The 25,153-nt window shown below is 47.2% G+C and overlaps 1 protein-coding gene across 5 annotated transcripts; it reads right to left on the bottom strand.

Moving 5' to 3' along the window:
• Positions 1-4,672: 4,672 nt before the first annotated feature.
• On the bottom strand, positions 4,673-23,565 carry atg10 (ATG10 autophagy related 10 homolog (S. cerevisiae)). Of its 5 annotated transcripts, none has more exons than XM_075484223.1 (7): positions 23,490-23,565; positions 17,098-17,225; positions 16,328-16,441; positions 16,074-16,233; positions 7,124-7,221; positions 6,926-7,023; positions 4,673-5,166 (listed from the first exon to the last, which is right to left on the bottom strand). In XM_075484223.1, the coding sequence occupies exons 2-7, from the start codon at positions 17,200-17,202 to the stop codon at positions 5,043-5,045; spliced, it is 699 nt and encodes a 232-aa protein (XP_075340338.1). In that variant the 5' UTR covers positions 17,203-17,225; positions 23,490-23,565; the 3' UTR covers positions 4,673-5,042. The 5 variants fall into 5 exon arrangements, with proteins under 5 accessions (XP_075340338.1, XP_075340334.1, XP_075340335.1 ...); XM_075484219.1 differs by lacking the exon at positions 4,673-5,166 and adding an exon at positions 5,173-6,257; XM_075484220.1 differs by lacking the exon at positions 4,673-5,166 and adding an exon at positions 5,173-6,257 and having other exon boundaries at positions 17,098-17,204; positions 23,490-23,551.
• Positions 23,566-25,153: the final 1,588 nt, after the last annotated feature.

The raw sequence follows: 25,153 nt of genomic DNA, 5'->3' as shown, positions 1-25,153 counted from the left end.
CGTGAGGAGATGGTCAGAGTGATCAGGAAGAAGCTGTGAAAAGCTGTCTCCTCATCAGCTCTCCTCATGAGTTAAAAATCCTAAACGTCTCTCTCTCTCTTCTTTATAAATTTGTAGGTATTTGAACCTGACAATTTTCCTCACACTCTGTCCACTTACACCCAGCTCCCTCAACAATGAGACAACATACTTTGCAACAAATCCTCTACATCCTACTTACACTGGACAGATCCTAACTTTCCATCCTCGCTGCTCTGCTTCTGCCCCCAACTCCATATACCTAAGCTTTTTCCTTTCATATGATTCTGCTACTAATTCCTCCCAAGGAACAGTCAGCTCTATGAAAAAGACTCTCATTCTACTCCAAGACCACAAAATCTTTACTCTGGCTTCCAGTCAGTCACAGAATAGATTTTAAAAGCCTGCTGATGGTTTACAAATCCCAGAACGGTTTAGGGCCAAAATACATCTGTGATATGTTCAATTCAATTCATTTTTATTTATATAGCGCCAAATAAAACAAATGTCATCACAAGGCACTTAGATAATAAAGTCCAATTCAAGCCAATTGGAATTCAATTAATTGTAATCATAATTATTCATAAAATAATCCAATTCGTTCATATAGAGCCAATTCAAAAATAATTTCCTAGCTTAGAAAACCAACAGATTGCACTGAAACTTTTTGTTTTTTCGGTCCAATCTCCCGTTCAGAGAATATAAAGCCAGCAGAGCTCTTAGATCCAAGGACTCAGGTCAGCTGGTCCAGTCCAGAGTCCAGACTAAACATGGAGAAGCAGCATTTAGCTGTTACGCTGCAACAAGTGGAACAAACTGCCAGTGGAGATTAAACTTTCACCAAATGGAGACATTTTTAAATCCAGGTTAAAGACATTTCTGTTCTCATGTGTCTATGCATGAAATCTGCACGATATCTTTGAACTTATCTGGACTGTTGCTTGTTTTTAAATTCATTTAAATTATTTTATTTGTTTCTCTTTATATTCTTTTATGTATTTTTAATGCTTCTTCCACTCCCTGCTGCAATGCTTTTATTTTATGTAAAGCACTTTGAATTGTTCTGTACATGAAATGTGCTATATAAATAAACTTGACTTTGACTAAATACAAATCAGGTTCTAAAGATACTTCTAAAGCTGCTGTACCTGATGATACATCACAAATAGTGGGAAGGACTCCATTAATCTTCTCTCTGATAGAAACAATTTTATTGATACAGAATCTCATGAAATCATCACTTTAATGGCTACAGCGCTGAAGAGAAACCTGGGATTGTTCTTATTCTCTTCTATCAATGATGACTAATAAGCAGTTCTAGCTTTACGAAGTGCTTTCTTATACGTTATTATCTTTCCAGACATAATATATCAATATGACAATCACACATCAACTCATTCACGAACAGAGACTTGGAAAGGAGAGATCTGATATTCAGCAAACCACATTAAATAGTTTGATGTTTTTGTTCAGTTTAAGTTAGGTTTTGTTTGGAGGGGGGGGGGGGGGGGGGGGGTTACTGCCAGACAGACCTGGTTAGCCCAAATGAGTAGTGAGGCTGAAGTGGGAACGTCTGGTGGAGGCCCCTGTCTATCAGGTCTTTAACTCACACCTCCAGGAGAAGTTTTTTCACATGCCGGGGGAGGTTGGGGAATCTGAATGGACCATGTTGAAGACCTCCATTGCATATGCAGCTTCCAAACGTTGTGGCCTGAAAAAGGCCCTTAGGGCTTAGTTGTCCCAGGGTTCACCTGAAGCAGCTGACAGGTACAGAGTGGCTAATGGAGCCAATGAAGAGAAGCTTCTCTTCCTGTTCTTTTCTTATACGTTATTAAACTATCTTTCCAGACTAACTGAGACTCTTCTAAATTAGAGGAACGCCACTGTCTCTCCAGCTTTCTTGCTGTCTGCTTTAAAGCACGCAGCTGTGAATTATACCAAGGAGCCAACCTCTTCTGACTGATTACCTTCCTTTTCAGAGGGGCAACATTGTCCAGTGCTGTACGCATTGAAACTATAGTGCTGTCAACAAGAGAGTCAAGTGCTGCTGGAGTAAAGTTTAGGTAGTCGTCCTCTGTCATATCTGCACATGGCAGTGAAGAAAAGGATGATGGAATTAACTCTTTAAATCTGGTTACAGCATCCTCTGATAGACACCTTCTATATGTACATTTCTTCTCAGAAACTGTATAGTCAAGTAATGTAAACTCAAAGGTTATCAGAAAATGGTCAGATAAGACAGAGTTATGAGGGAACACTGTTAACTGTTCACTCTCAATGCCATAAGTCAGCACAAGATCAAGGGTGTGATTAAGGCAGTGAGTCGGTCCCTGAACACTCTGAGAAAATCCAATAGAGTCCAATATAGAATTAAAGTTCATATTCAGGCTGTCATTTTCAACATCTACATGAATATTAAAGGGATAGTTCGCCTCTTTTGACATGAAGCTGTATGACATCCCATATTAGCAATATCATTTATGAACATTTTCTTACCCCCTGCTGCGTCCTGTGAGCAGAGTTCCAGCTGAGTTTTGGCGTCCACGAAGGTAGTCCGGCTAGTTGGCTGGAGCTTAAAAAATAAAGCGTTTTGCTTCTCAAAACAATATGCGTTCAAAAGAGTAATACATTTGCATCACAAAATCGTTCTCGATGAAAAAGTCAGACCTCACTTCGCTTGGCGCTATTTTTGCCTCCCTTGATATCAATGCGTCCAATGTAAACTGTGCAGACCGAAGAGCAGACCGAGCACTCCCTAGCCACCTAGCGATAGCTGCACCTGTTACGGTGTTTGCTGCTCGGAAGCAGGGGAGTGCTCGGTCTGCTCTTCGGTCTGCACAGTTTACATTGGACGCATTGATATCAAGGAGACAAAAACAGCGCCAAGCGATTGTAAGGTCTGACTTTTTCCATCGAGAACCATTTCGTGATGCAAATGTATTACTCTGTTGAACGCATATTGTTTTGAGAAGCAAAACGCTTTATTTTTTAAACCCCAGCCAACTAGCCGGACTACCTTCGTGGACCCCAAAACTCAGCTGGAACTCTGCTCACAGGACGCAGCAGGGGGTAAGAAAATGTTCATAAATGATGTTGCTGATATGGGATGTCATACAGCTTCATGTCAAAAGAGGCGAACTATCCCTTTAAACTCACCCACTACAATGACTTTATCTGTACTCAGCACTAACTGGGATAAAAACTCTGATTATGCAATCATCTGCATAAATTCGAAAAGAGATGCTATTATTTACACAATATGGAGCCTAAGGGAAGTAAATACAGAGCAAAAAGAAGAGAATTGAGCCTTGTGGCACAGGTAAGGGCGGGCAGATGAAGAAATGAAATCCCCATAAAGCTTCTCTCAGCCAAGTAAGACTTGTAACAGCTCAGGCAGAACATTGTATGCCAACAGTGTTCCAGGCAACATAAAAGGATTTTATGGTCCACTGTGTCAAAGGCTGGAGTCAAATCTAACAGCATAAGAAAAACAGTATCCCCAGAATTTGTGGCAAGTCAGATGTCATTCTTTTTTTTTTTGAGAGAGGGCTGATTCCGTGCTGTGGCGGGCTTTAAAACCACATCTCAATGATATTGCTTCTATCTAAAAAGACCTTCAGCTGGGTAAAAACTATTTTTTCTAAAATTTTGGAAAGGAAAGGAAGCCTCAACATTGGTCTGAAATTAGACAAACCTGGTCCATCCTAGGTCTTTTGTTGAGTGGTTTTTATAATTACATGTTTAGAATTTTTAGGCACTTCAGAGAGCAGACTGCCATTGATAACACTGAGGACATAATGGCCAATCACAGACAGGACGAGGGGGAACCTGGCGGTTTTAGCTGTCCAATCATGTCTTCTGATACTCTGAAGGACACATTTTCAAATGTGTGGCTCACCAACACCGAGACAAGTTTCCATCACACAGAGGTCCAATCCATGGGAGATAATAATGATAATAACACAACATTTTCACACTTTTGTTGATCATCATTTGAAGGAACTGACTGAAGTCTGGAACCCATGCATATCAAAGAGGCTTTTACCACAGCTGTCTCCAGTTGTTTGTTAGTTTAGTCTTCAGCAAATAAAATGCATGTTGGACTTGGATATTCTGGAATTATCTTTACTTCTTTATCTTGAAAAATTCCTACACTTGTGAATGGATCCACCTGCTTTGGTCACATCATTAATAAAGTGGTGACCACTGGAACTCATGCACGTCTGCTCCATCACTGCCCCGTTTCCTTTTCACTTGCTGTACGATTCATTTGATGAGCTCTTCCTAATGTGTCCACACTTTCTTCTTTATTTTTTTTTTGCTGCAGGTTGATCCAAGTTTCATCTCTCCAAAGAAAGTTATTCCAGAACCGAACTGAAAATATGCTTTATTTATCCCAAAAGGAAATGATTTTTTTTTTTTTTAAATCAGCTATTAAAAGCTGCCTTTCTGCACGGTTACAGCTGCTGAGCTGAGGATGTCTGAGCGGGCTGTTAGACTTGTGGATGGAGAGAACCTTGTGGCACTGCATTTGATCTTTAAAGTCTTTATGGCAGATTTGGATAATGAAGACTGTTTCTCCTGGAGAGTTCTGTGTTTTCTTTACCACAGCATGATCATCCATCATCACGGTCTTCCACACAGACACTGCAGGTGTTGAAAAATGATTTATTCTCACATATCTTCAGAGTACATCATGGAAATATAACATAATCAGGAGGTACACAATTAGCACCCCAACCTCTGGCTGTCATTGATTTTCACCTTGTTTCAGACTCCACAGAGACATTTAAAAAGGGATTAATTACAGCCTGCACGTGCACTACAAAACTTTCCAGCTGCAGTTACCTGGTTTCAGAACATGGAGTATGTACAATATCAACACAGACATGTAAGCTATTAAAAGTCCCTGTTGACATGGGCTACAAAAAATGTTCCCAAGATCATGTAAAAATGAGAATTCTCTTAAACATAACGTGCTCCATATGGCTCCAGGATGAGAGGCCAACACAGCAGGCGGAGCTTCAGTCTGGCACCATTGTGCTGGGTGAGGCCTCAGGGTGGAGCTGGGTGGAGTACTTCAGAGGAACATCAAGACCCAGCGCAGGGCCCACCACGCTGAGCCATGACAGCACGTAGTTCACTGGCCTGCGCACACACACACACACACACACACACACACACACACACACACACACACACACACACCAACTGCTGCAGCAAAACCAACAACTAAATGCATCTTTAGCTCCAACAGCGTGCTGCCATATCCAGGAACTGTCCAATGACACCGCTACTGTTAGCTACTGTCGGCTACTGTTAGCTACTGTCGGCTACTGTTAGCTACTGTCGGCTACTGTCGGCTACTATAAGCTACTGTCAGCTACTGTCGGCTACTGTCGGCTACTGTCGGCTACTGTCAGCTACTGTCGGCTACTGTCGGCTACTGTCGGCTACTGTCGGCTACTGTTAGCTACTGTCGGCTACTGGACTGATGCACTTTACAAGAAGGGCCTCAGCCGTCTTCACCTGCTAAGAGGGTCCTTACAGGACCTGAACAGGACTCTCTCAAGGACTTTTTATGACACTGTGCTAGAGTCTGCAGGAGCATTGGGATGGCAGAATAGGACCGGAGGAAATTCAACAAGCTGATTAAGAGGGCCAGCTCTATCCTGGAATGCCCCCTGGACCCCATGGAGCAGGTGGGTGAGAAGATGCTATCTAAGCTAACATCCATCAGGAACATCACCTTCCACCCTCTGCATGTGACGGTGTGGCGCGGGGGCAGCTCGGAATGCTACCGCAGGTCGGAATGCTACCGCAGGCCGGAATGCTACCGCAGGTCGGAATGCTACCGCAGGTCCTGATGCTACCGCAGGCCGGAATGCTACCGCAGGTCATTCTTACCGGCAGCTGTCAGACTCCAGAACACCAGCTGAGCAAACTCACTCATCCCTCATCATCACTGCTACTTATTATTTCACCTGCCCTTACTATGTTCATATATTTGATGTTATTTTATGTTACATCTTGTACTTACTTTCTTGCATTTGTTTATTTATTTTGTGTATATTCCTTCATCACAGAGCTGTGTAATGGGACATTTTCTCACTTGTGGGATGATAAAGGTTATTCTATTCTGTGGCACATATACAAATCCAGATCCTCCAGCAGGGGACAGCCATGAGCCAAAATGTGTGTTGGCTCCCTCACTGAATCTGAACTCTGAAACTGCAACTCTGTTTCATTCATTCACCCAGCATAACCAGAAACAAAGCAGCAGTCGGGGACTAAAATGATTCATTAAGTCACATGAATTCAAAGGAAACACAAGAAACTTGTGCTACAAATGAAATGGACCAGACTCCGTGAATAATTCCCTAAATTCCACAAAATAACCTTCTAATACTGGCTCAGTGCCTGATGAAGCACCTCCTGATCCCAATAATCCCGACATAGACTAGTGAGCAGTGCTGACCAACATGTCATTGGGGTCATCAGGCGGGAAATAATACATTATTATTTGTTCTGTAAAAGCTGAGACTCATAAAAAATGCCCAGGAGTCATTGTTGCGTGTGGAAGTCAGTTTCCATTTGTTCTAAACAGAGAATCTGTTGTGGTTACTTTACTTCTTCCCATCAACACATTGATCATTTTCAATAAACCACAAATGAATCAAACTACAGGAACTAGAGAAAGCCTAATAGCACAACTTTCAATCGTCTCGGCCCTTCTGGACTCAATAATGGGTGGTTGCTTTCACAAGGCTTTTTCCCCACCACGGCCCTAACACATGGCACACTAAAGAAATGCTGGAAGACACAACTGAAGAGTTTCCAGCAGTTTCATGTGTAACATCAGCAATGACCTGTGTCTTTGTGTCAGTGAACCAAGCTGTGATGGTACCTGCACTGTTCCTGAGCCATCTGCAGCAGGGGCCTCATAAACTCCTCTGTTCTGCAGGGGTGGAGGAAGAAGAAAGGCTGGCCCAGCAGGGGATGTTCCTGAGAGAGAGAGATAGAGAGAGAGAGAGACACACACACAGTGTCAGTGGAGTTCCTCAAAGGAAGCTCATGATAATAAAGGAGATGCACCTTTCTCTACCTGCTGAGTAATTGCATTCAGAGGACAGTTGTGAAGGTGAAGCCTAAACTGTGGGTGGACGGAGCCCCACACCTCTTCTAACGTCAGGCTCTTTCCCCCTGAGACATGAGAAAGAACAAGAATTAAAAACATCTGCAAGAGCATCCTTCTAAAATACTGAAAGGCTGAAAACTTGACCCATCTTTGCATTCAGCGTAAAGCACATTCAGAGACCGGCATCCTTTACACGTGGTCAACAGACACCATTGTTTCCATGCTATCTGTCTTCTTACATTGACAACTTTTTTGTTTTGGCTTTGTATGAGTAGGACCAATTTCTATTTAAGAGTCAATAATCAAGAGTTGTATTTGTCACTTGCAGTTCTACTTAGTACAACATACAGTGAAATACTTCCCGGCTGTGCAACACAGAATAGACAAGACAGTATTCAAATTAGAAATATAATTTAAAAGTAAGAAGAAACTTTTTTTTTTCCTGAAGAGTAGATGGAGTACAGAAGGGATCTCAACACGCATCCCTGGGGGGCCCCTTTGTTGAGTGCGAGAGTTACATCATCAATACATCATCCACTCTCACCACCTGTGGTCTTCCAGTCAGGAAACTGTTCATCCAGCTGCACAAGAATATGCTGAAGCCCAAATCTCTAAGCTTTTCCCAGAGGTGGTGGGGGATTGTGATATTAAATGCTGAACTGTACTCTATGAACAACAATCTCACTCCATCCCATATACACCAGGAGGTGCCATACTGGAAATGTGACTCCACTTTATCCCTGTAGCGCCTTTATCCTGAGGCGGTCAGAAGCAGTGTTGTATGCGGTGGTCCGTGCTTTGAGAGCAGCGTGAACTGTCAAGTCAATCAATGGTTTCTGGTTGTGAAAGAGTCCAACCGTTGCCATGGGAACGATGTTGTCAACGTGCGTGTTGATGAAACTAATCATAGCATCAGAGTATAATTTAATGATGTGATTTATTCACATCTTTTTATTGATTTTTAAGTATTTGTGAAAAAACAAACATCGCACAAGAAGACTAAAGACAGGGACAGCAGGCACTATATGAAAAAAAAAAAAAAAAAAAAAAAAAAGGGGGAAGAAGAATAAAAGTAAAATGGGACACTCAACCCTTCAAAGGATATCTGTTGGAACAGGGAAGCACGAGTTAATGACCACAATAATGTCACATGTACATAATATAATTTGAGAAATTAAATGGGGGAAAAAGAGAGTAAAGTGAGGAAAGCTCAAATGATATTATGTACATGTGACATTATTGTGGTCATTAACTTGTGTTTCCCTGTTCCAACAGATATCCTTTGAATGGTGTTACAGTGCCACCCCCCCTCCCCCCTCCCCCCCCCCCCCCCCCCTTTCTGTCTTCTCAAACCCCAGCTGGTCGAGGCGGATGGCCACCCTTCCTGGTTCTGGTTCTGCCAGAGGTTTCTTCCTGTTCAAAGGGAGTCGTTTCTCTCCACAGTCGCCTCAGGCACGCTCAGGCCGGGAGATTGGACCGAAAAACAAAAAGTTTTCAGTGCAATCTGTTGCTTTCCTTAGCTAGGAAACTGTTTCTGAATTGGCTCTGCATGTATGAAATGAGAGTGTGTTCCAACTACAGGGAGAATCGCACTATTCAGCCTCCCCAAGAAAGTTGGAGAGGAGTCGCCGACCGATTGTGGAACCTCAGATTCAGGAGAAGATCGTCGAACAGTGGACCAGATCTTTACTCTTGCAGAGTTAATGAGGGGATCATGGGAGTTTGCCCATCCAGTCTACATGTTTTTAGTAGATATAGAAAAGGCTTACGACTGTGTTCCCCGAAGCATTGTGTGTGGGGTGCTGATTGATTTTGGGGTACTGGAGCCTCTTTTACGAGTTATCCAGTCCCTGTGAAGCACTTTGAATTGCCCTGTGTATGAATTGTGCTCTATAAATAAAATTGCCTTGCCTTGCCTTGCCTTGCCTGTATAACCAAAGCAAGAGCTGTTTTTGCATTCTTAGCTCCAAGTCAAACTTGTTTACAGTGCATGTTGGACCCCACCAGGGATGCCCCATGTCACCGATCCTCCATCCATCCATCCATTATCTGCCGCTTGTCCGGGGGTCGGGTCGCGGGGGCAGCAGCTTGAGCAGAGAAGGCCAGACGTCCCTGTCCCCGGCCACTTCCTTCAGCTGTTCTGGGGGGACCCCGAGGCGTTCCCAGGCCAGCCAAGAAACATAGTCTCTCCAACGTGTCCTGGGTCTTCCCCGGGGCCTCCTCCCAGTGGGACGGGCCCGGAACACCTCACCAGGGAGGCGTCCAGGAGGCATCCTAACCAGATGCCCGAGCCACCTCATCTGACTCCTCTGGATGCGGAGGAGCAGCGGTTCCAGGCGTCGATTACGGGGGGGACGGTGGGGACATGTCCCCCCCCACTATTTATGATTTGAATTTTGTCCCCACGATGTGCTCTGATGCGACCGAAAAAAAATCCCCACATTCTCAACCGAAATCGTCGAGTCTAAATCATGCGATAGGCGCGCACGAACATGTGAAAACCCCAATTTGGTATTTAGTCGTCTGATTTGCCGACTGTGAGCCACTGTAGAAACATGAAGTTGTAAAATGACAGCGGAGTCGGTGCATTCCAATGACGTCACACCAGAGGTCCGTTTCACGAAGCAGGTTTAGTGAAAACTCTGAGTTGATTAACCCTGAAATGAGAGAAACTTTTACTCAATAAACCTTGAGTTTCTCTCTGTCTCCGCCCTCTTTCAGCCATTTGATTTCCTCATTCATTCAGTCAGTCAGCAGAGCGAGTTCTTCTACTTCTAGAAGTCCATCAGGCACAGCAGGAGACGACTGTTTCCACCAACATGTCCTTTGACAACGATCCCGTGGATGAAGGTGCAGCATTACTGCGCAGAGAAATAAATATTCCTCAGGAGATGGTTATCAGACTGCGCATAGATTTTTGCATTTCCAGACAATTATCTTTTTGAGTGGCAACATCGGAATTTTGTTGGGACAAAAGAAAAAAAAGACATAAAATACAAATAAATATTTGTATGAATAGGCTTAAAAAAAATTATATAGGCCTATTATATTTTATAAAGGCACTCGTGTCTTGGGGGTGGATTCCCTCAGCCACTGCCCTCCCGTTAGAGGTGGTGGTGCTGGGCAGCACCCGTTTTACGGGCATCTGCCTTCTTTCTGTTGGCTCAGTAAAAGTCTGTGTTAGTTTAAATTGGCTTAATTATTTAACAGAACATGATATAGATGAGAAGACATAGTTTATGTGTGTGAAAACAGCATTATGTTGGGGATAAAATAACTGCACAGTCAAATAGCCACTTAATATTTATTTTACAGTGTAAAACATGATCAGAATGAGGTACCTCCATGCCGAGGTCTCACCTGTTTGAACAATGTTTTTATATTTCATCTTAAACTGCTGCCATTGTGCGCTTCTCCCCTGCGGGATTGCACCTAAATGAAATAAATGAATGGGCTACCATTCAAGCAGTTTCCCTGTAATATTATTGGGATTGCAAAGGACTACATTTAAACTTACGCTTTTGCTGCTGCAGCGGTGTTGCACTTATTTCTAAAAACGTATTGAAACTCGCCGTATGAGCGCATTAAGATTTCCAATTCGAGGTTGGTGAAAAACGTAGCCCCTCCTCTTCCCCGTTGCCATGGTGACTCGTCGAATCGGGGCTCCATTGATGCTGGCTTTTTAAAGTTGTGGCGCACACGCTAAACTCAAGGTCCTACTCAGAGTTGATTAAACTCACTCAAATCAGCGTTTCTGGAACCGAAAACTCAGAATTTTCTATCTCAGAGTAGAGCAACTCAGAGATCAGGAATAGACTCAGAGTTGGTGGAACCTGCTTTGTGAAACGGACCCCGGGTAAACCTCTTTCCCGGCGAAACTCATTTAGAGCTACTTCTACACAAACAAAAATGCAGCGTTTCTTCGCAACTTCGCTGGTGGTTCTTCCAAGGATAACTTTAGAGGATATACACAGGATCGTGGAGTCACACTCACCAACACCACAGTCCAGGCTGAGGAAAGGGTACAAGTTCTTTGTGGAGTATATACACAGTTATCAAGGTAAATTGTCTAACGTTTTATTTTTATCAGTAGGCTACTCAATAGCCTTCCACATTCATGTTTTGTAATGATAAGCAAATATACGATCCATAGAAATCATCTGAAATATTGTCTGTGTGTGAAATGTGTGTTAAATATTTGTCATGTGTAGACTATAATATTATGAATATAATTTGCCATGGTGGCTATGAAGTCTCCGCGTGCAGCGTTAGCATTTTAGTATTAGGTTAGCCAAGGAAACGTTAAGCTAGTTATTTGCTTGTTTTTTTTTTAGCAACTCCTGAAAATAACATTCTGTATATGCTCAGTGTCAAATGTAGTTGATGGAAACGTGGTAGTGAGAGGCTCGATGAGGAGGAATGAGGAGCCCCACAGACGACAGGTTTCTGCTCAGTTATAGGGCCCGTTGGCCGAAGTCTGTGTTTGTTTTGATAGTCTGTCCGGACTAACAACTGCAGTTGCAGTTGCACTTTTCCCCTTTTTCTGTTGTTCAGATCATTTTCACTGTTCTTTCTTACAAACAGTACAGTAGCGTAATTAATTAACAGTAATTAATTCATGAATAAATACATGCTTTCGAATCATATCATAATGATATGGAAACATGAAATTAAAGGATATATTTTATAAACTCTGTATGCGTTCATCAAAAAAAGGGCCGCTTATTAAACATGACGCTGGAATCGATCTAGAATGCGTTACTTTTTAATGTGCTGGATGGTGGGTGGTCCGTGGGGGGCATAGAATGCATTACGTTTTTTGTCCCCACCACTTCTAAAACCAAACTGACGCCCTTGAGCGGTTCTACTCTGAGCCCCTCCCGGATGACCGAGCTTCTCACCCTATCTCTAAGGGAGAGCCCAGACACCCTGCGGAGGAAACTCATTTTGGCCGCTTGTATTCGCGATCTCGTTCTTTCGGTCACTACCCACAGCTCGTGACCATAGGTGAGGGTAGGAACATAGATTGACCGGTAAATCGAGAGCTTCGCCTTCTGGCTCAGCTCCTTCTTCACCACGACGGGCCGGTGCAGAGCCCGCATCACTGCTGACGCCGCACTGATCCGCCTGTCAATCTCCTGTTCCATTCGTCCCTCACTCGTGAACAAGACCCCGAGATACTTGAACTCCTCCACTTGGGGAAGGATCTCATTCCCGACCCGGAGAGGGCATTCCACCCTTTTCCGGCTGAGGACCATGGTCTCAGATTTGGAGGTGCTGATTCTCATCCCAGCCGCTTCACACTCGGCTGCGAACCGCTCCAGTGAGAGCTGAAGGTCACAGCCCGACGACGCCAACAGAACCACAAAAAGCAAAGACCCGATTCTGAGGTCGCCAAAACGGACCCCCTCAACGCCCTGGCTGCGCCTAGAAATTCTGTCCATAAAAATTATGAACAGAATCGGTGAAAAAGAGCAGCCCTGACGGAGTCCAACCCTCACAGGAAACATGTCCGACTTACTGCCGGCAATGCGGACCAAACTCTGACACCGGTCATATCAAGGAGTCCGGCACTCCATACTCCCGGAGCACCCCCCACAAGAGTCCCCGAGGGACACGGTTGAACGCCTTCTCCAAGTCCACAAAACACATGTAGACCGGTTGGGCGAACTCCCATGCACCCTCCAGGATCCTGCCGAGGGTATAGAGCTGGTCCACTGTTCCACAGCCAGGACGAAAACCACACTGCACCTCCTGAATCCGAGATTCGACAATCCGGCGGATCCTCCTCTCCAGTACCCCCGAATAGACCCCCTTTAGTTGGAACACACCCTCCGGTCCCCCTTTTTAAAGAGGGGGACCACCACCCCGATCTGCCAGTCCAGAGGCACCGCCCCCGATGTCCACGCGATGCTGCAGAGGCGTGTCAACCAAGACAGCCCTACAACATCCAGAGCTTTGAGGAACTCAGGACGGACCTCATCCACCCCCGGGGCCTTGCCACCGAGGAGTTTTTTAACCACCTCGGCAACCTCAGCTCCGCCTCTCTCTTCACCCGAGTGTCCAGGACATACGGCCGCAAGTCCGACGATACGACCACAAAGTCGATCATCGAGCTGCGGCCTAGGGTGTCCTGGTGCTAAGTGCACATATGGACACCCTTATGCCTGAACATGGTGTTTGTTATGGACAGTCCGTGACGAGCACAGAAGTCCAACAACAAAACACCACTCTGATTCAGATCGGGGGGGCCGTTCCTCCCAATCACGCCCCTCCAGGTCTCACTGTCATTGCCCACGTGAGCATTGAAGTCCCCCAGCAGGACGAAGGAGTCTCCCGGAGGAGCACTCTCCAGTGCCTCCTCCAGGGACTCCAAAAAGGGTGGGTACTCTGAACTGCTGTTCGGTGCATAAGTAGAGATGCGCGGATGACGTATTTTCCCATCCGCAACCGCTGCAAAAAATATATATCCGCCCGCTATCCATTTGCACAAACATTTTTTCACCGATTTTCAAAACCGAACCCGCCCGCCATCCGCCGATAGGTATCTATTGAAGGTGCCTTGGCTATTTGTATCGGCTTTTTCAAACAGCGTAGTTCATTATATCTTGCCAATAAGTCCGCCTACTACTATGTAGTGGATAACATATACGCATTCACAAGTTTTGCAAATCACATACTGGTGTCATCCGAATTGATCACCTCGTGGAATTTTTCCCAAACGGCACTTTTCTTCTTTAGGTTTCGTTTTAAGATCACCCGTCTTAAGCCTCTCTCGCACTAACTTTGCTGCCGCTGCCATCTTTGATCTTTGTCATAATGTATGTTTTCGTTCGTTACCTTTGGAAAATTATGTGTTTTTTTTGTTTGTTTTTTTCAGTGCTTCAACCGCAACCCGCCCGAATTTAATTAAAATACGATTTTTCGGCGTGTCATCCGCCCGATCCGCGGTTAATCCGCAGGCTCCGCGGATTCAACCGCCAACCGCGCATCTCTATGCATAAGCACAAACAACAGTCAGGACCCGTCCCCCCACCCTAAGGCGCAGGGAGGCTACCCTCTCGTCTACGGGGGTAAACCCCAATGTACAGGCGCACAGCCGGGGGGCAATAAGTATGCCCACACCTGCTCTACGCCTCTCACCGCGGGCAACTCCAGAGTGGAAGAGAGTCCAACCCCTCTCGAGGAGGCTGGTTCTGGAGCCCAAGCCATGCGTCGAGGTGAGTCCGACTATATCTAGCCGGAACCGCTCAGCCTCGCGCACCAGCTCAGGTTCCTTCCCCAGCAGAGAGGTGACGTTCCACGTCCCAAGAGCCAGCTTCAGTAGCCGAGGATCAGACCGCCAAGGTCTCCGCCTTCGGCTGCCGCCCAGCTCACACTGCACCCGACCCCACGGGTGGTAAGCCCGTCAGAAGGGGGACCCGTGTAATTTCTTCGGGCTGTGCCCGACCGAGCCCCACGGGCACAGACCCGGCCACCAGGCGCTCGCTGGCGGGCCCCACCCCTGGGCCTGGCTCCAGGGGGAGGCCCCGGTGACCCGCGTCCGGGCAAGGGCACACGGTGTCCAACATTGTCCATCATCATAGGGGTTTTATGAGCTGTTCTTTGTCTGGTCCCTCATCTAGGATCTGTTTGCCATGGGTGACCCTACCAGGGGCTTAAAGCCCCAGACAACATAGCTCCCAGACTCACTGGGGCACGCAAACCCCCCCCCCCCCCACCACGGTAAGGTGACAGCTCATGGGGAGGTCACCGATCCTGTTAAGGATTTTCATGAACAGGATCTCAAGGTGTGGAACCTCAGGATCACATCTCTGCTTTTTGCGGATGATGTGGTTCTGTCGGCTTCTTCCAGCCAGGACCTTCAGCGCGCACTGGAGCAGTTTGCAGCTGAGTGTGAAGCGGCTGAGTTGAAAGTCAGCTCTTCTATATCTGAGGCGATGGTTCTCAACTCGAAAAAGGTGGAGGCATTTAAAAGAGTAACGGTATATTTGCTAGATGGTCATAATGTTTTGGCTCATCAGAATAAAATCAAGACAGTAAGGAAATTCAAAAGACTTTATCTCTCTTGTCTGTTTGGGATTATTCATCTGTGGTTATTTTACTCTTTCAGCCCAAGAAGCCAACTAAATATACAATGTTCATAGAATCTGTTTGAATAAGACTATGTTATCATTGTTACGGTCTTTGATCTTGTTGTTCTTATCATCATGTGCACTTTCACCTCATCCAGACAAGTGAAGGGATGTTTAAGACTTTGAAAGCAGAGTACTTTCAATAGTGGGGGTTTGACACATTTTAGGCAGCAGTACAGGTCAAATATCTGATGCTGGTAAAACAGTATGCTTCAATATCCTTTAAGGTGGTCAGACAGAGGTGAGATGACATCAAGCAAAGGGCCACAGGGCAGGACTTGCCAAGGACCTACAGCCTCTGTACACAAAACGCCAACTAATCAGTTGAGTTACAAGTCACCTGATGAGGCCAGAACATCTCAAATCAAGTCAATGGTACTTTCATTTATCCTCATCAAGCTCATCCATTTATCGGCCACTGATCTCACACTTGGCATGATGATCAAGGGAAAAAAATAGTTTAAACCTCCATCTCCTTTTTCTCAGTTTTGTACCTGCTGTGCATTCTTGAGATGTCCACTTCAACTCATCTGGATCTGAGGTCTCATTTCAGGAGTTACTTGGGCTTTTGAAAGCTAATTCGACTTACATGGATGCAGTGCATACCAGTGTTAAGCTGACTTGTTTCAAACCATCACATAATACCTTTGAAACTATACAACTTAAATGATTACCCAATGTTAACCATCACTCATCAATAAACTCTACCTGTGCATTTTACAAGGCAACATAACACAAACGTAGGCAATGAATGTGCAATGACCCTCCGATATGGAACTAACCCAGCGTGGAGGCTCGAAAATACAGCACAGGAGTGCTGTAGCTGCAAGAGTACAGGATGTGATACTCATACTGAAGCACCAGGCTGCTGCCTTCACACACTGTACAGATGCCATCATCTTCATCTTCTATGAGGAAGTCAGGATCAACCGAGGCAACCAACTGTGGGAGTATAGAGACAGTGGAATTCATTATGTACAGCAGCTCTGTCGGCTATTCAGTTACCATTTGTGGCCGCTTAAAAGTTAAAAGTTACCTTTTCCTCTCCCTGTGATTTAAGGCTGGAGTGAGATTGGTGTTTCTGTGTGGTGATCCAGTCAGCAGGGACTGACCTGAGAGCGGTCTTCCTCAGGTAGCCCTCCGTTGAACCCTGAAGCCAGGATAGGAAACTATGGTGAAACTCTCAGCAGGCTTCCAGGCACAGTCTGCAGTCTAAAAGGGCCGTGTATACTCTCGCAGCAGTGTCGCAGTGAGCTTGTCGCAGACATGACGCAGTTATTTTTGATTTATGCCCAATTTTGAAGCGCGGTCTGCGCTATGTTAATTCCACGCCACAACGCAAGAGGGACAATCACAAACAAGCTAGGATTGTGGGTGTGGTGGGTGGCGTGTTTCTCTTCCGGTTACGGAGGTCATTCAACAACAATGGCGACTGGACGAATGCGCACTTTGATTGAGATGCAGCTGATCGATCTAGAAATAGAAGAAATATTGGTACTACTGGAGCTGGCAGAGAGGCGAAAGAATGGTCACGGTTAGCGTCACCATTAGCTGGTTAGCAAACCGGAAATACGCATAGTGTAGAGCGGATGTAGAGTTGACCAATCAGAGGCCTCCTTTCTCTCCTCCCTGCGGCGATGTCTGCGGCACTGTCTGCGGTGAGTTACAATTTTGGGGAGGTGCACCAGAGTGTCTGCGTAAGGGGGGGGGGGGGGGGGCATGTCTGCGTTAACTGCGACACACACGCAGACGACCTGGTTTCCGACCATAAACCGCCCTTAAGTGTGATGGTACACACCTCCTCACCTGGACTGCTTCCCAGCTCCAGCCATCTCTGAGCTGCTCCGACTGTTGAAGAAAGAGCCAACAGCACTGATGGAACTGCTCCTCATCCAGCACACACCAGCTCATCTCTGCAAGGGGGGAACTTTAAACTTTCAAAGGAAAGCAACTGATTACACATACATCCCTTTATACCATCATTAATAGGTACATGCTATTTTCATTAAGGGTCTACACAGTGGTGTGGTGGTTATCACGGTCTCCTCACAGCATTACGGTGCGTTCACACCAAACGCGATGCGAATATTCGCACCGCCTTCATCGCGCGATCGTTGCCGCAGGTGTAAATTAAATTCCATCGCCTCAAACGCCTCTTTCGCGCGAGTAAAAAACGAGTGAATAGCTCAAGGGGCTATCCATGGCTGATCGCGTCCTTGTACCTGCTGTGGCAGTCCAAGATTCGTCTGAAACGCACACGCCGTCGTGTCTGGATCAGTGACATCATCCGGTGGTGCATTCAGCTCGGATAATTTCACCGCCTTCTCCAGGAGTTGCGTGTGGATGACGGCCGCCTCCAGCGGCACCCCAGGCCCACCAGGACCCAGCCCGACGACCCGCTCGGGAGGACCGGCGCCTGCAGCCGGCGTCCCGCCGAGAGATCACGGCACCGATCCTCCCGAGCAGGCCACCAAACTGGGTCCCGGCGAGCCCGAAACACCGCTGGAAGCGGCCGCCACAGGAGGACCGGCGCCGCGATCTCTCGGCAGGACACCACCCACAGGCGCCCCGCAGCTGAAACGGAGCCGCGGCCCAGCTGCGGAGTGCCTGCAGCCGGCGTCCCGCCGAGAGATCACGGCACCGATCCTCCCGTGGCGGCCGCTTCCAGCGGTGTTTCGGGCTCGCCGGGACCCAGTTTGGTGGCCTGCTCGGGAGGATCGGTGCCGTGATCTCTCGGCGGGACGCCGGCTGCAGGCGCGCCGCAGCTGGGCCGCGGCTCCGTTTCAGCTGCGGGGCGCCTGTGGTTGGTGTCCTGCCGAGAGATCGCGGCGCCGGTCCTCCCGAGCGGGTCGTCGGGCTGGGTCCTGGTGGGCCTGGGGTGCCGCTGGAGGCGGCCGTCATCCAGACGGAACTCCTGGAGAAGGCGGTGATTTAATTTTTTTATTTTATTTAGTCAGGGACCATGTGCAAAGTACATTAATTACAAAGTAAAGAGATGACCTGCACCAGATTGTAGCTTAGAAGCTAATTTCCATCTGCAGTCCCATCTGCATGTCACAGACACGACTCCATTTCAGCTGCGGAGCGCCTGTCCATCTGTCTCCACGTCACTGTCGTCCAGAATCTCAACGCTGATAGGCTGTCTGACGCGAATATTTCGCCAAAGTTGGATTTTTTGAACTCGCGCGAATTGCATATTTTCACTCGCGCGGCGGCCACCGCATCGCATCACCGCACCGCCTCACCGCTCCTCACTGCGCCACCCCACCGCGCCTCACCGCGCCGCCGGCTCGAATCCACGTCTAATCGCGTCTTTGCATTGACTTTGTATGTAATCACGTCGCCCGACCGCGTCTGGTGTGAACGCACCGTTAGGGTTCCTGCTTTGTGAACAGCTGTTTGTCTCCTTTGTCTCGGTGTGGCCCTGTAATAAACTGGCCCTGTAATAAAAGATTGAAGCAATATTAGAAAACTGTTGCTCAATGTAGAATTATGAAGCATGCCTGCAGTGGACGCCTTTCAGCTGAAACACCAAACACAACAAAGAAGACTGAAGCCTGTCAAGCAGCTAGAATCCAGATGTACAGACTTTGTTCAAAGAAGAGGGGATGCAAAACAGTGGGAAACATGGACTTGTCCCAACTTTTGTGAGATGTCATCATCAAATTCAAGATGAACTAATCACTTTCAACATCTGATGTTTTCTATGTTCTATCGGGAATAAAATATTGGTTTATGAGATTTGCAAATCATTGTGTTTTTACATTTTATACAGCATCTCAACTTCTTGAAGTAGTTAAACTGTTTTTCATCCATTTTTTGTTTTCGGGCAAGTCAAGAAAATCTAAATTCTATGACTCAAAGGAATAGTGAGTTGCAGGCGAACACAAGCAGCCCGACTCCTCATACTCCTCATACTCGTCTCCATCATCCTGGTGTAGCTCGTCTCCATCGTCCTGGTGTAGCTCGTCTCCATCATCCTGGTGTAGCTCGACTCCATCATCCTGGTGACCCTGTATGAGCTACACCAGGATGATGGAGACGAGGACGCGAGGGCGATGGAGATTAGCTACACCAGGACGATGGAGACGAGCTACACCAGGATGATGGAGACGAGCTACACCAGGATGATGGAGACGAGCTACACCAGGATGACGGAGACGAGCTACACCAGGATGATGGAGACGAGCTACACCAGGATGATGGAGACGAGGACGCGAGTGCGATGGAGACGAGCTACACCAGGATGACGGAGAATAGCTACACCAGGATGATTGAGACGAGCTACACCAGGATGATGGAGACGAGGACGCGAGGGCGATGGAGACGAGCTACACCAGGATGATGGAGACGAGCTACACCAGGATGATGGAGAAAAGGACGCGAGGGCGATGGAGACGAGGACGCGAGGGCGTTGGAGACTAGCTACACCAGGATGATGGAGACAAGCTACACCAAGATGATGGAGACGAGCTGCACCAGGATGATGGAGACGAGCTACACCAGGACAATGGAGAAAAGCTACACCAGGATGACGGAGACTAGCTAGACCAGGATGACGGAGACGAGCTACACCAGGATGATGGAGACGAGCTACACCAGGATGATGGAGACGAGGACGATGGAGACGAGCTAGACCAGGATGACGGAGACTAGCTACACCGGGATGATGGAAACGAGCTACACCAGGATGATGGAGACGAGCTACACCAGGATGATGGAGACGAGGACGTGAGGGCGATGGAGACGAGATACACCAGGATGATGGAGACGAGGACGCGAGGGCGATGGAGACGAGCTACACCAGGATGATGGAGACTAGCTAAACCAGGATGATGGAGACGAGCTACACCAGGATGATGGAGAAAAGGACGCGAGGGCGATGGAGACGAGGACGCGAGGGCGTTGGAAACAAGCTACACCAGGATGATGGAGACGAGGACGCAAGGGCGATGGAGACGAGGACGCGAGGACGATGGAGACGAGGACGATGGAGACGAGGACGATGGAGACGAGGACGCGAGGACGATAGAGACGAAGACGCGAGGACGACGGAGACGAAGACGCGAGGACGATGGAGACGAGAACGCGAGGGCGATGGAGACGAGGACGCGAGGGCGATGGAGACGAGGACGCGAGGGCGATGGAGACGAGGACGCGAGGGCGATGGAGACGAGGACGATGGAGACGAGGACGCGAGGACAATGGAGACGAGGACGCGAGGGCGATGGAGACGAGGACGCGTGGGCGATGGAGACGAGGACACGAGGGCGATGGAGACGAGGACGATGGAGACGAGCTACACCAGGATGATGGAGACGAGGGTGATGGAGACGAGCTACACCAGGATGACGGAGAATAGCTACACCAGGATGATGGAGACGAGCTACACCAGGATGATGGAGACGAGGACGCGAGGGCGATGGAGACGAGTTACACCAGGTTGATGGAGACGAGGACGCGAGGGCGATGGAGACGAGATACACCAGGATGATGGAGACGAGGACGCGAGGGCGATGGAGACGAGCTACACCAGGATGATGGAGACGAGGACGCGAGGGCGATGGAGAATAGCTACACCAGGATGATGGAGACTAGCTAAACCAGGATGATGGAGACGAGCTACACCAGGATGATGGAGAAAAGGACGCGAGGGCGATGGAGACGAGGACGCGAGGGCGTTGGAGACAAGCTACACCAGGATGATTGAGACGAGGACGCGAGGGCGTTGGAGACGAGCTACACCAGGACGATGGAGACAAGCTACACGAGGACGATGGAGACGAGGATGCGAGGACGATGGAGACGAGGACGCGAGGACGATGGAGACGAGGACGCGAGGGCGATGGAGACGAGCTACACGAGGACGATGGAGACGAGGACACGAGGGCGATGGAGACGAGCTACACCAGGATGATGGAGACGAGCTACACCAGGATGATGGAGACGAGGACGATGGAGACGAGCTACACCAGGATGATGGAGTCGAGCTACACCAGGATGATGGAGACGAGGATGCGAGGGCGATGGAGACGAGGACGCGAGGGCGTTGGAGACTAGCTACACCGGGATGATGGAGACGAGCTACACCAGGATGATGGAGTCGAGCTACACCAGGATGATGGAGACGAGCTACACCAGGATGATGGAGACGAGGACGCGAGGGCGATGGAGATTAGCTACACCAGGACAATGGAGAAAAGCTACACCAGGATGATGGAGACGATCTACACCAGGATGATGGAGACGATCTACACCAGGATGATGGAGACGAGCTACACCAGGATGATGGAGACGAGGACGATGGAGACGAGCTACACCAGGATGATGGAGACGATCTACACCAGGATGATGGAGACGAGCTACACCAGGATGATGGAGACGAGGACGATGGAGACGAGCTACACCAGGATGATGGAGTCGAGCTACACCAGGATGATGGAGACGAGCTACACCAGGATGATGGAGACGAGGACGCGAGGGCAATGGAGACTAGCTACACCAGGACGATGGAGACGAGGGCGATGGAGACGAGCTACACCAGGATGACGGAGACTAGCTACACCAGGATGATGGAGACGAGGATGCGAGGGCGATGGAGACGAGGACGCGAGGGCGTTGGAGACTAGCTACACCGGGATGATGGAGACGAGCTACACCAGGATGATGGAGACGAGGACGCGAGGGCGATGGAGACGAGGACGCGAGGGCGTTGGAGACGAGCTACACCAGGATGATGGAGACAGTTCAGCTAACGGCTGGATTCCTCTGACAGAACGGAGGAGAAGAACAGAAGAGGAGGAGAACAGAGGAGGAGGACAGAGGAGGAGGACAGAGGAGGAGGACAGAGGAGGAGGACAGGAGGAGGAGAACAGAGGAGGAGGACAGAGGAGGAGGAGAACAGAGGAGGAGAACAGAGGAGGAGAGCAGAAGAGGAGGACAGAGGAGGAGAACAGACACCAGGATGATGGAGACGAGGACGATGGAGACGAGCTACACCAGGATGATGGAGACGAGGACGCAAGGGCGATGGAGACGAGCTACACCAGGATGATGGAGACAGTTCAGCTAACGGCTGGATTCCTCTTACAGAACGGAGGAGAAGAACAGAGGAGGAGGAGAACAGAGGAGGAGGACAGAGGAGGAGGACAAAGGAGGACAGAGGAGGAGGACAGAGGAGGAGAACAGAGGAGGAGAACAGAGGAGGAGGACAGGGGACGAGAACAGAGGAGGAGGAGGACAGAGGAGGAGAAGAGGAGGACAGGGGAGGAGAACAGAGGAGGAGAACAGAGGAGGAGAACAGAGGAGGAGGACAGGGGACGAGAACAGAGGAGGAGGAGGACAGAGGAGGAGAAGAGGAGGACAGGGGAGGAGGACAGAGGAGGAGAACAGAGGAGGAGGACAGAGGAGGAGGACAGAGGAGGAGAAAGGAGGAGGACAGAGGAGGAGGACAGGGGAGGAGAACAGAGGAGGAGGACAGAGGAGGAGAACAGAGGAGGAGGACAGGGGAGGAGGACAGAGGAGGAGGACAGAGGAGGAGGACAGAGGAGGAGAAAGGAGGAGGAGGACAGAGGAGGAGAACAGAGGAGGAGGACAGAGGAGGAGAACAGGGGAGGAGAACAGAGGAGGAGGACAGAGGAGGAGAACAGAGGAGGAGGACAGAGGAGGAGAACAGAGGAGGAGGACAGAGGAGGAGAAAGGAGGAGGAGAACAGAGGAGGAGAACAGAGGAGGAGAACAGAGGAGGAGAACAGAGGAGGAGAACAGAGGAGGAGGACAGAGGAGGACAGGGGAGGAGAACAGAGGAGGAGGAGAACAGAGGAGGAGGAGAACAGAAGAGGAGGAGGACAGAGGAGGAGGAGAACAGAGGAGGAGGACAGAGGAGGAGGAGAACAGAGGAGGAGGACAGAGGAGGAGGAGAACAGAAGAGGAGGAGGACAGAGGAGGAGGAGAACAGAGGAGGAGGAGGACAGAGGAGGAGGAGGACAGACTGAACCCCGCTTGTTAGCTGCTGTGTGGCTGCACAGCTCAGCTAACAGAGCTAACAGAGCTAATAGAACACGTGACTGAATCAAACACAACTCGTATTTGGACGTTTCGCCATATAATAATAATAATATAATAGCGGTGATACACGGGGAGACTGCAAATTCTTCACATTCCACGAGTCAAAACCCTTACGATACTTCTCCTACTTACTGATAGACGATGTTGCCGAAGCTGGGACACCACCAACACGTCTTTTCCGGGACAACCAAGTCATGTGACCAGGACATGTGACTCGCTCTCTCTCTTTTTCGTTTTTTTTTATGGCAGTTGGCAAACAACTTATGGAAGCATTACCGCCACCAACTGGTAAGGAGTGTGGATCACATGACAACTACCTAAGTCTATATTTATTTATATATATATATATATATATATATATATATATATATATATATATACATATATATATATATATATATATATATATACATATACACACACACACACACACATCCACATCCACAGATACACTCATTTATATACTCTTACATATTTATACTCTTACATATTTACATAAACTAAATTCTATTATACAACTTACACTGTTTTAAATAATAAAAAATAATCTGATATCCTCTGCTTCCTGATTATTTTTGCAATAATCCAATTTCATTTTCATTCTACTAAGATTTCTAACTAAATTATTTCTCTGAGCCTGATAATTCCTTAAATATAAAATAACATGTTCAATTGTCTCATCTTCCCCACACTCACATTTCCCTGACTGATGTTTTCCTATCATGAATAGATTTTTATTCAATCCATTATGTCCAATTCTAAGACGTGATATAATCGTCTCTTCTCTCCTACTTCTTTCTGATCTTCTGACCAATTTTCCTTTGTATTTATACAACCAACGTCCTTTTCTTTCTTCCTCCCATAACTTGTGCCATCTCTCTTCCATTTTTTGTTTTATAATACCCTTTACCTCTTTTACACTCAGTCTTACATTAATATCAATCAATACTCTTTTTACACTCCGTTTAGCCATTCTATCTGCCATTTCATTTCCCTCAACTCCATAATGCGCTGGTACCTATATAAAATTTACAATAAGCCCCATCATATTAATCCTATATAGAGTTTGTTCTATTTCAATTAATATATATATCTACTATCTGACTTACTATTTTGAATACTAAATAAAGAAGAACTAGAATCTGAACATATAATTGACTTTAATGGTTTAACCTCTTCTACCCACTGAACTGCTAATACTACCGCAATCATTTCTCCAGTATATATCGATACTCCATCACTTACCCATTTCCCCACTTTAATATTAAATTGAGGTACAATAAGACCCATTCCTATCCTATTATCTATATTTTTTGATGCATCAGTATATATATGTACATAATTATAGTATTGATTTATATGTTCCAGTACAATATATATTTATTTATACTAAAATTATATCTATTCTTCTTTTCTAATAATGATAAATCTACTTTTGCTTCAGGCATTATCCATGGTGGAACTGTCTGTAATGGAACCGTCTGACTTATGTCTATTTTATCTAAATATATTTCCTTAATTTTAGTGTTTACTATCGTTCCATAACTTTTAATTTTTTTCTTTTTCCCACCCTGTTTCTAATACTTTTACAGTTGGATGATCTTTTTTCTGTCCTTGTAAATTTGACCAGTAGTTTAAAGATAATTGTTCCCTTCTCATTTTTAGAGGCATTTCCCCCATTTCCACCTGTATTGCTGCTATAGGAGATGTTTTAAAGGCACCTGTACATATTCTTAAAGCCTGATATTGAATATAATTGAACTTTTGTAGATTTGTATCTGCAGCTGAATTATACA

The sequence above is a fragment of the Odontesthes bonariensis genome, chromosome 14 (genome assembly GCF_027942865.1).
Source record: "Odontesthes bonariensis isolate fOdoBon6 chromosome 14, fOdoBon6.hap1, whole genome shotgun sequence".
In the NCBI taxonomy this organism is placed as follows: Eukaryota; Metazoa; Chordata; class Actinopteri; order Atheriniformes; family Atherinopsidae; genus Odontesthes; species Odontesthes bonariensis.
Note: the sequence above shows the minus strand (reverse complement) of the source record. Positions and strands in the feature narration are given on the sequence as shown.

What these genes read in the sequence shown, in the direction of transcription:
- atg10 (XM_075484219.1), bottom strand. Translation starts at nt 17,202, where the DNA reads ATGAGCTGGTGTGTGCTGGATGAGGAGCAGTTCCATCAGTGCTGTTGG. An exon ending in GGAGCTGGGAAGCAGTCCAG is followed by an intron (nt 16,442 to 17,097) that starts GTGAGGAGGTGT and finishes TCCTGGCTTCAG; the next exon opens with GGTTCAACGGAGGGCTACCT. An exon ending in TGAATGCAATTACTCAGCAG is followed by an intron (nt 7,024 to 7,123) that starts GTAGAGAAAGGT and finishes TCTCTCTCTCAG; the next exon opens with GAACATCCCCTGCTGGGCCA.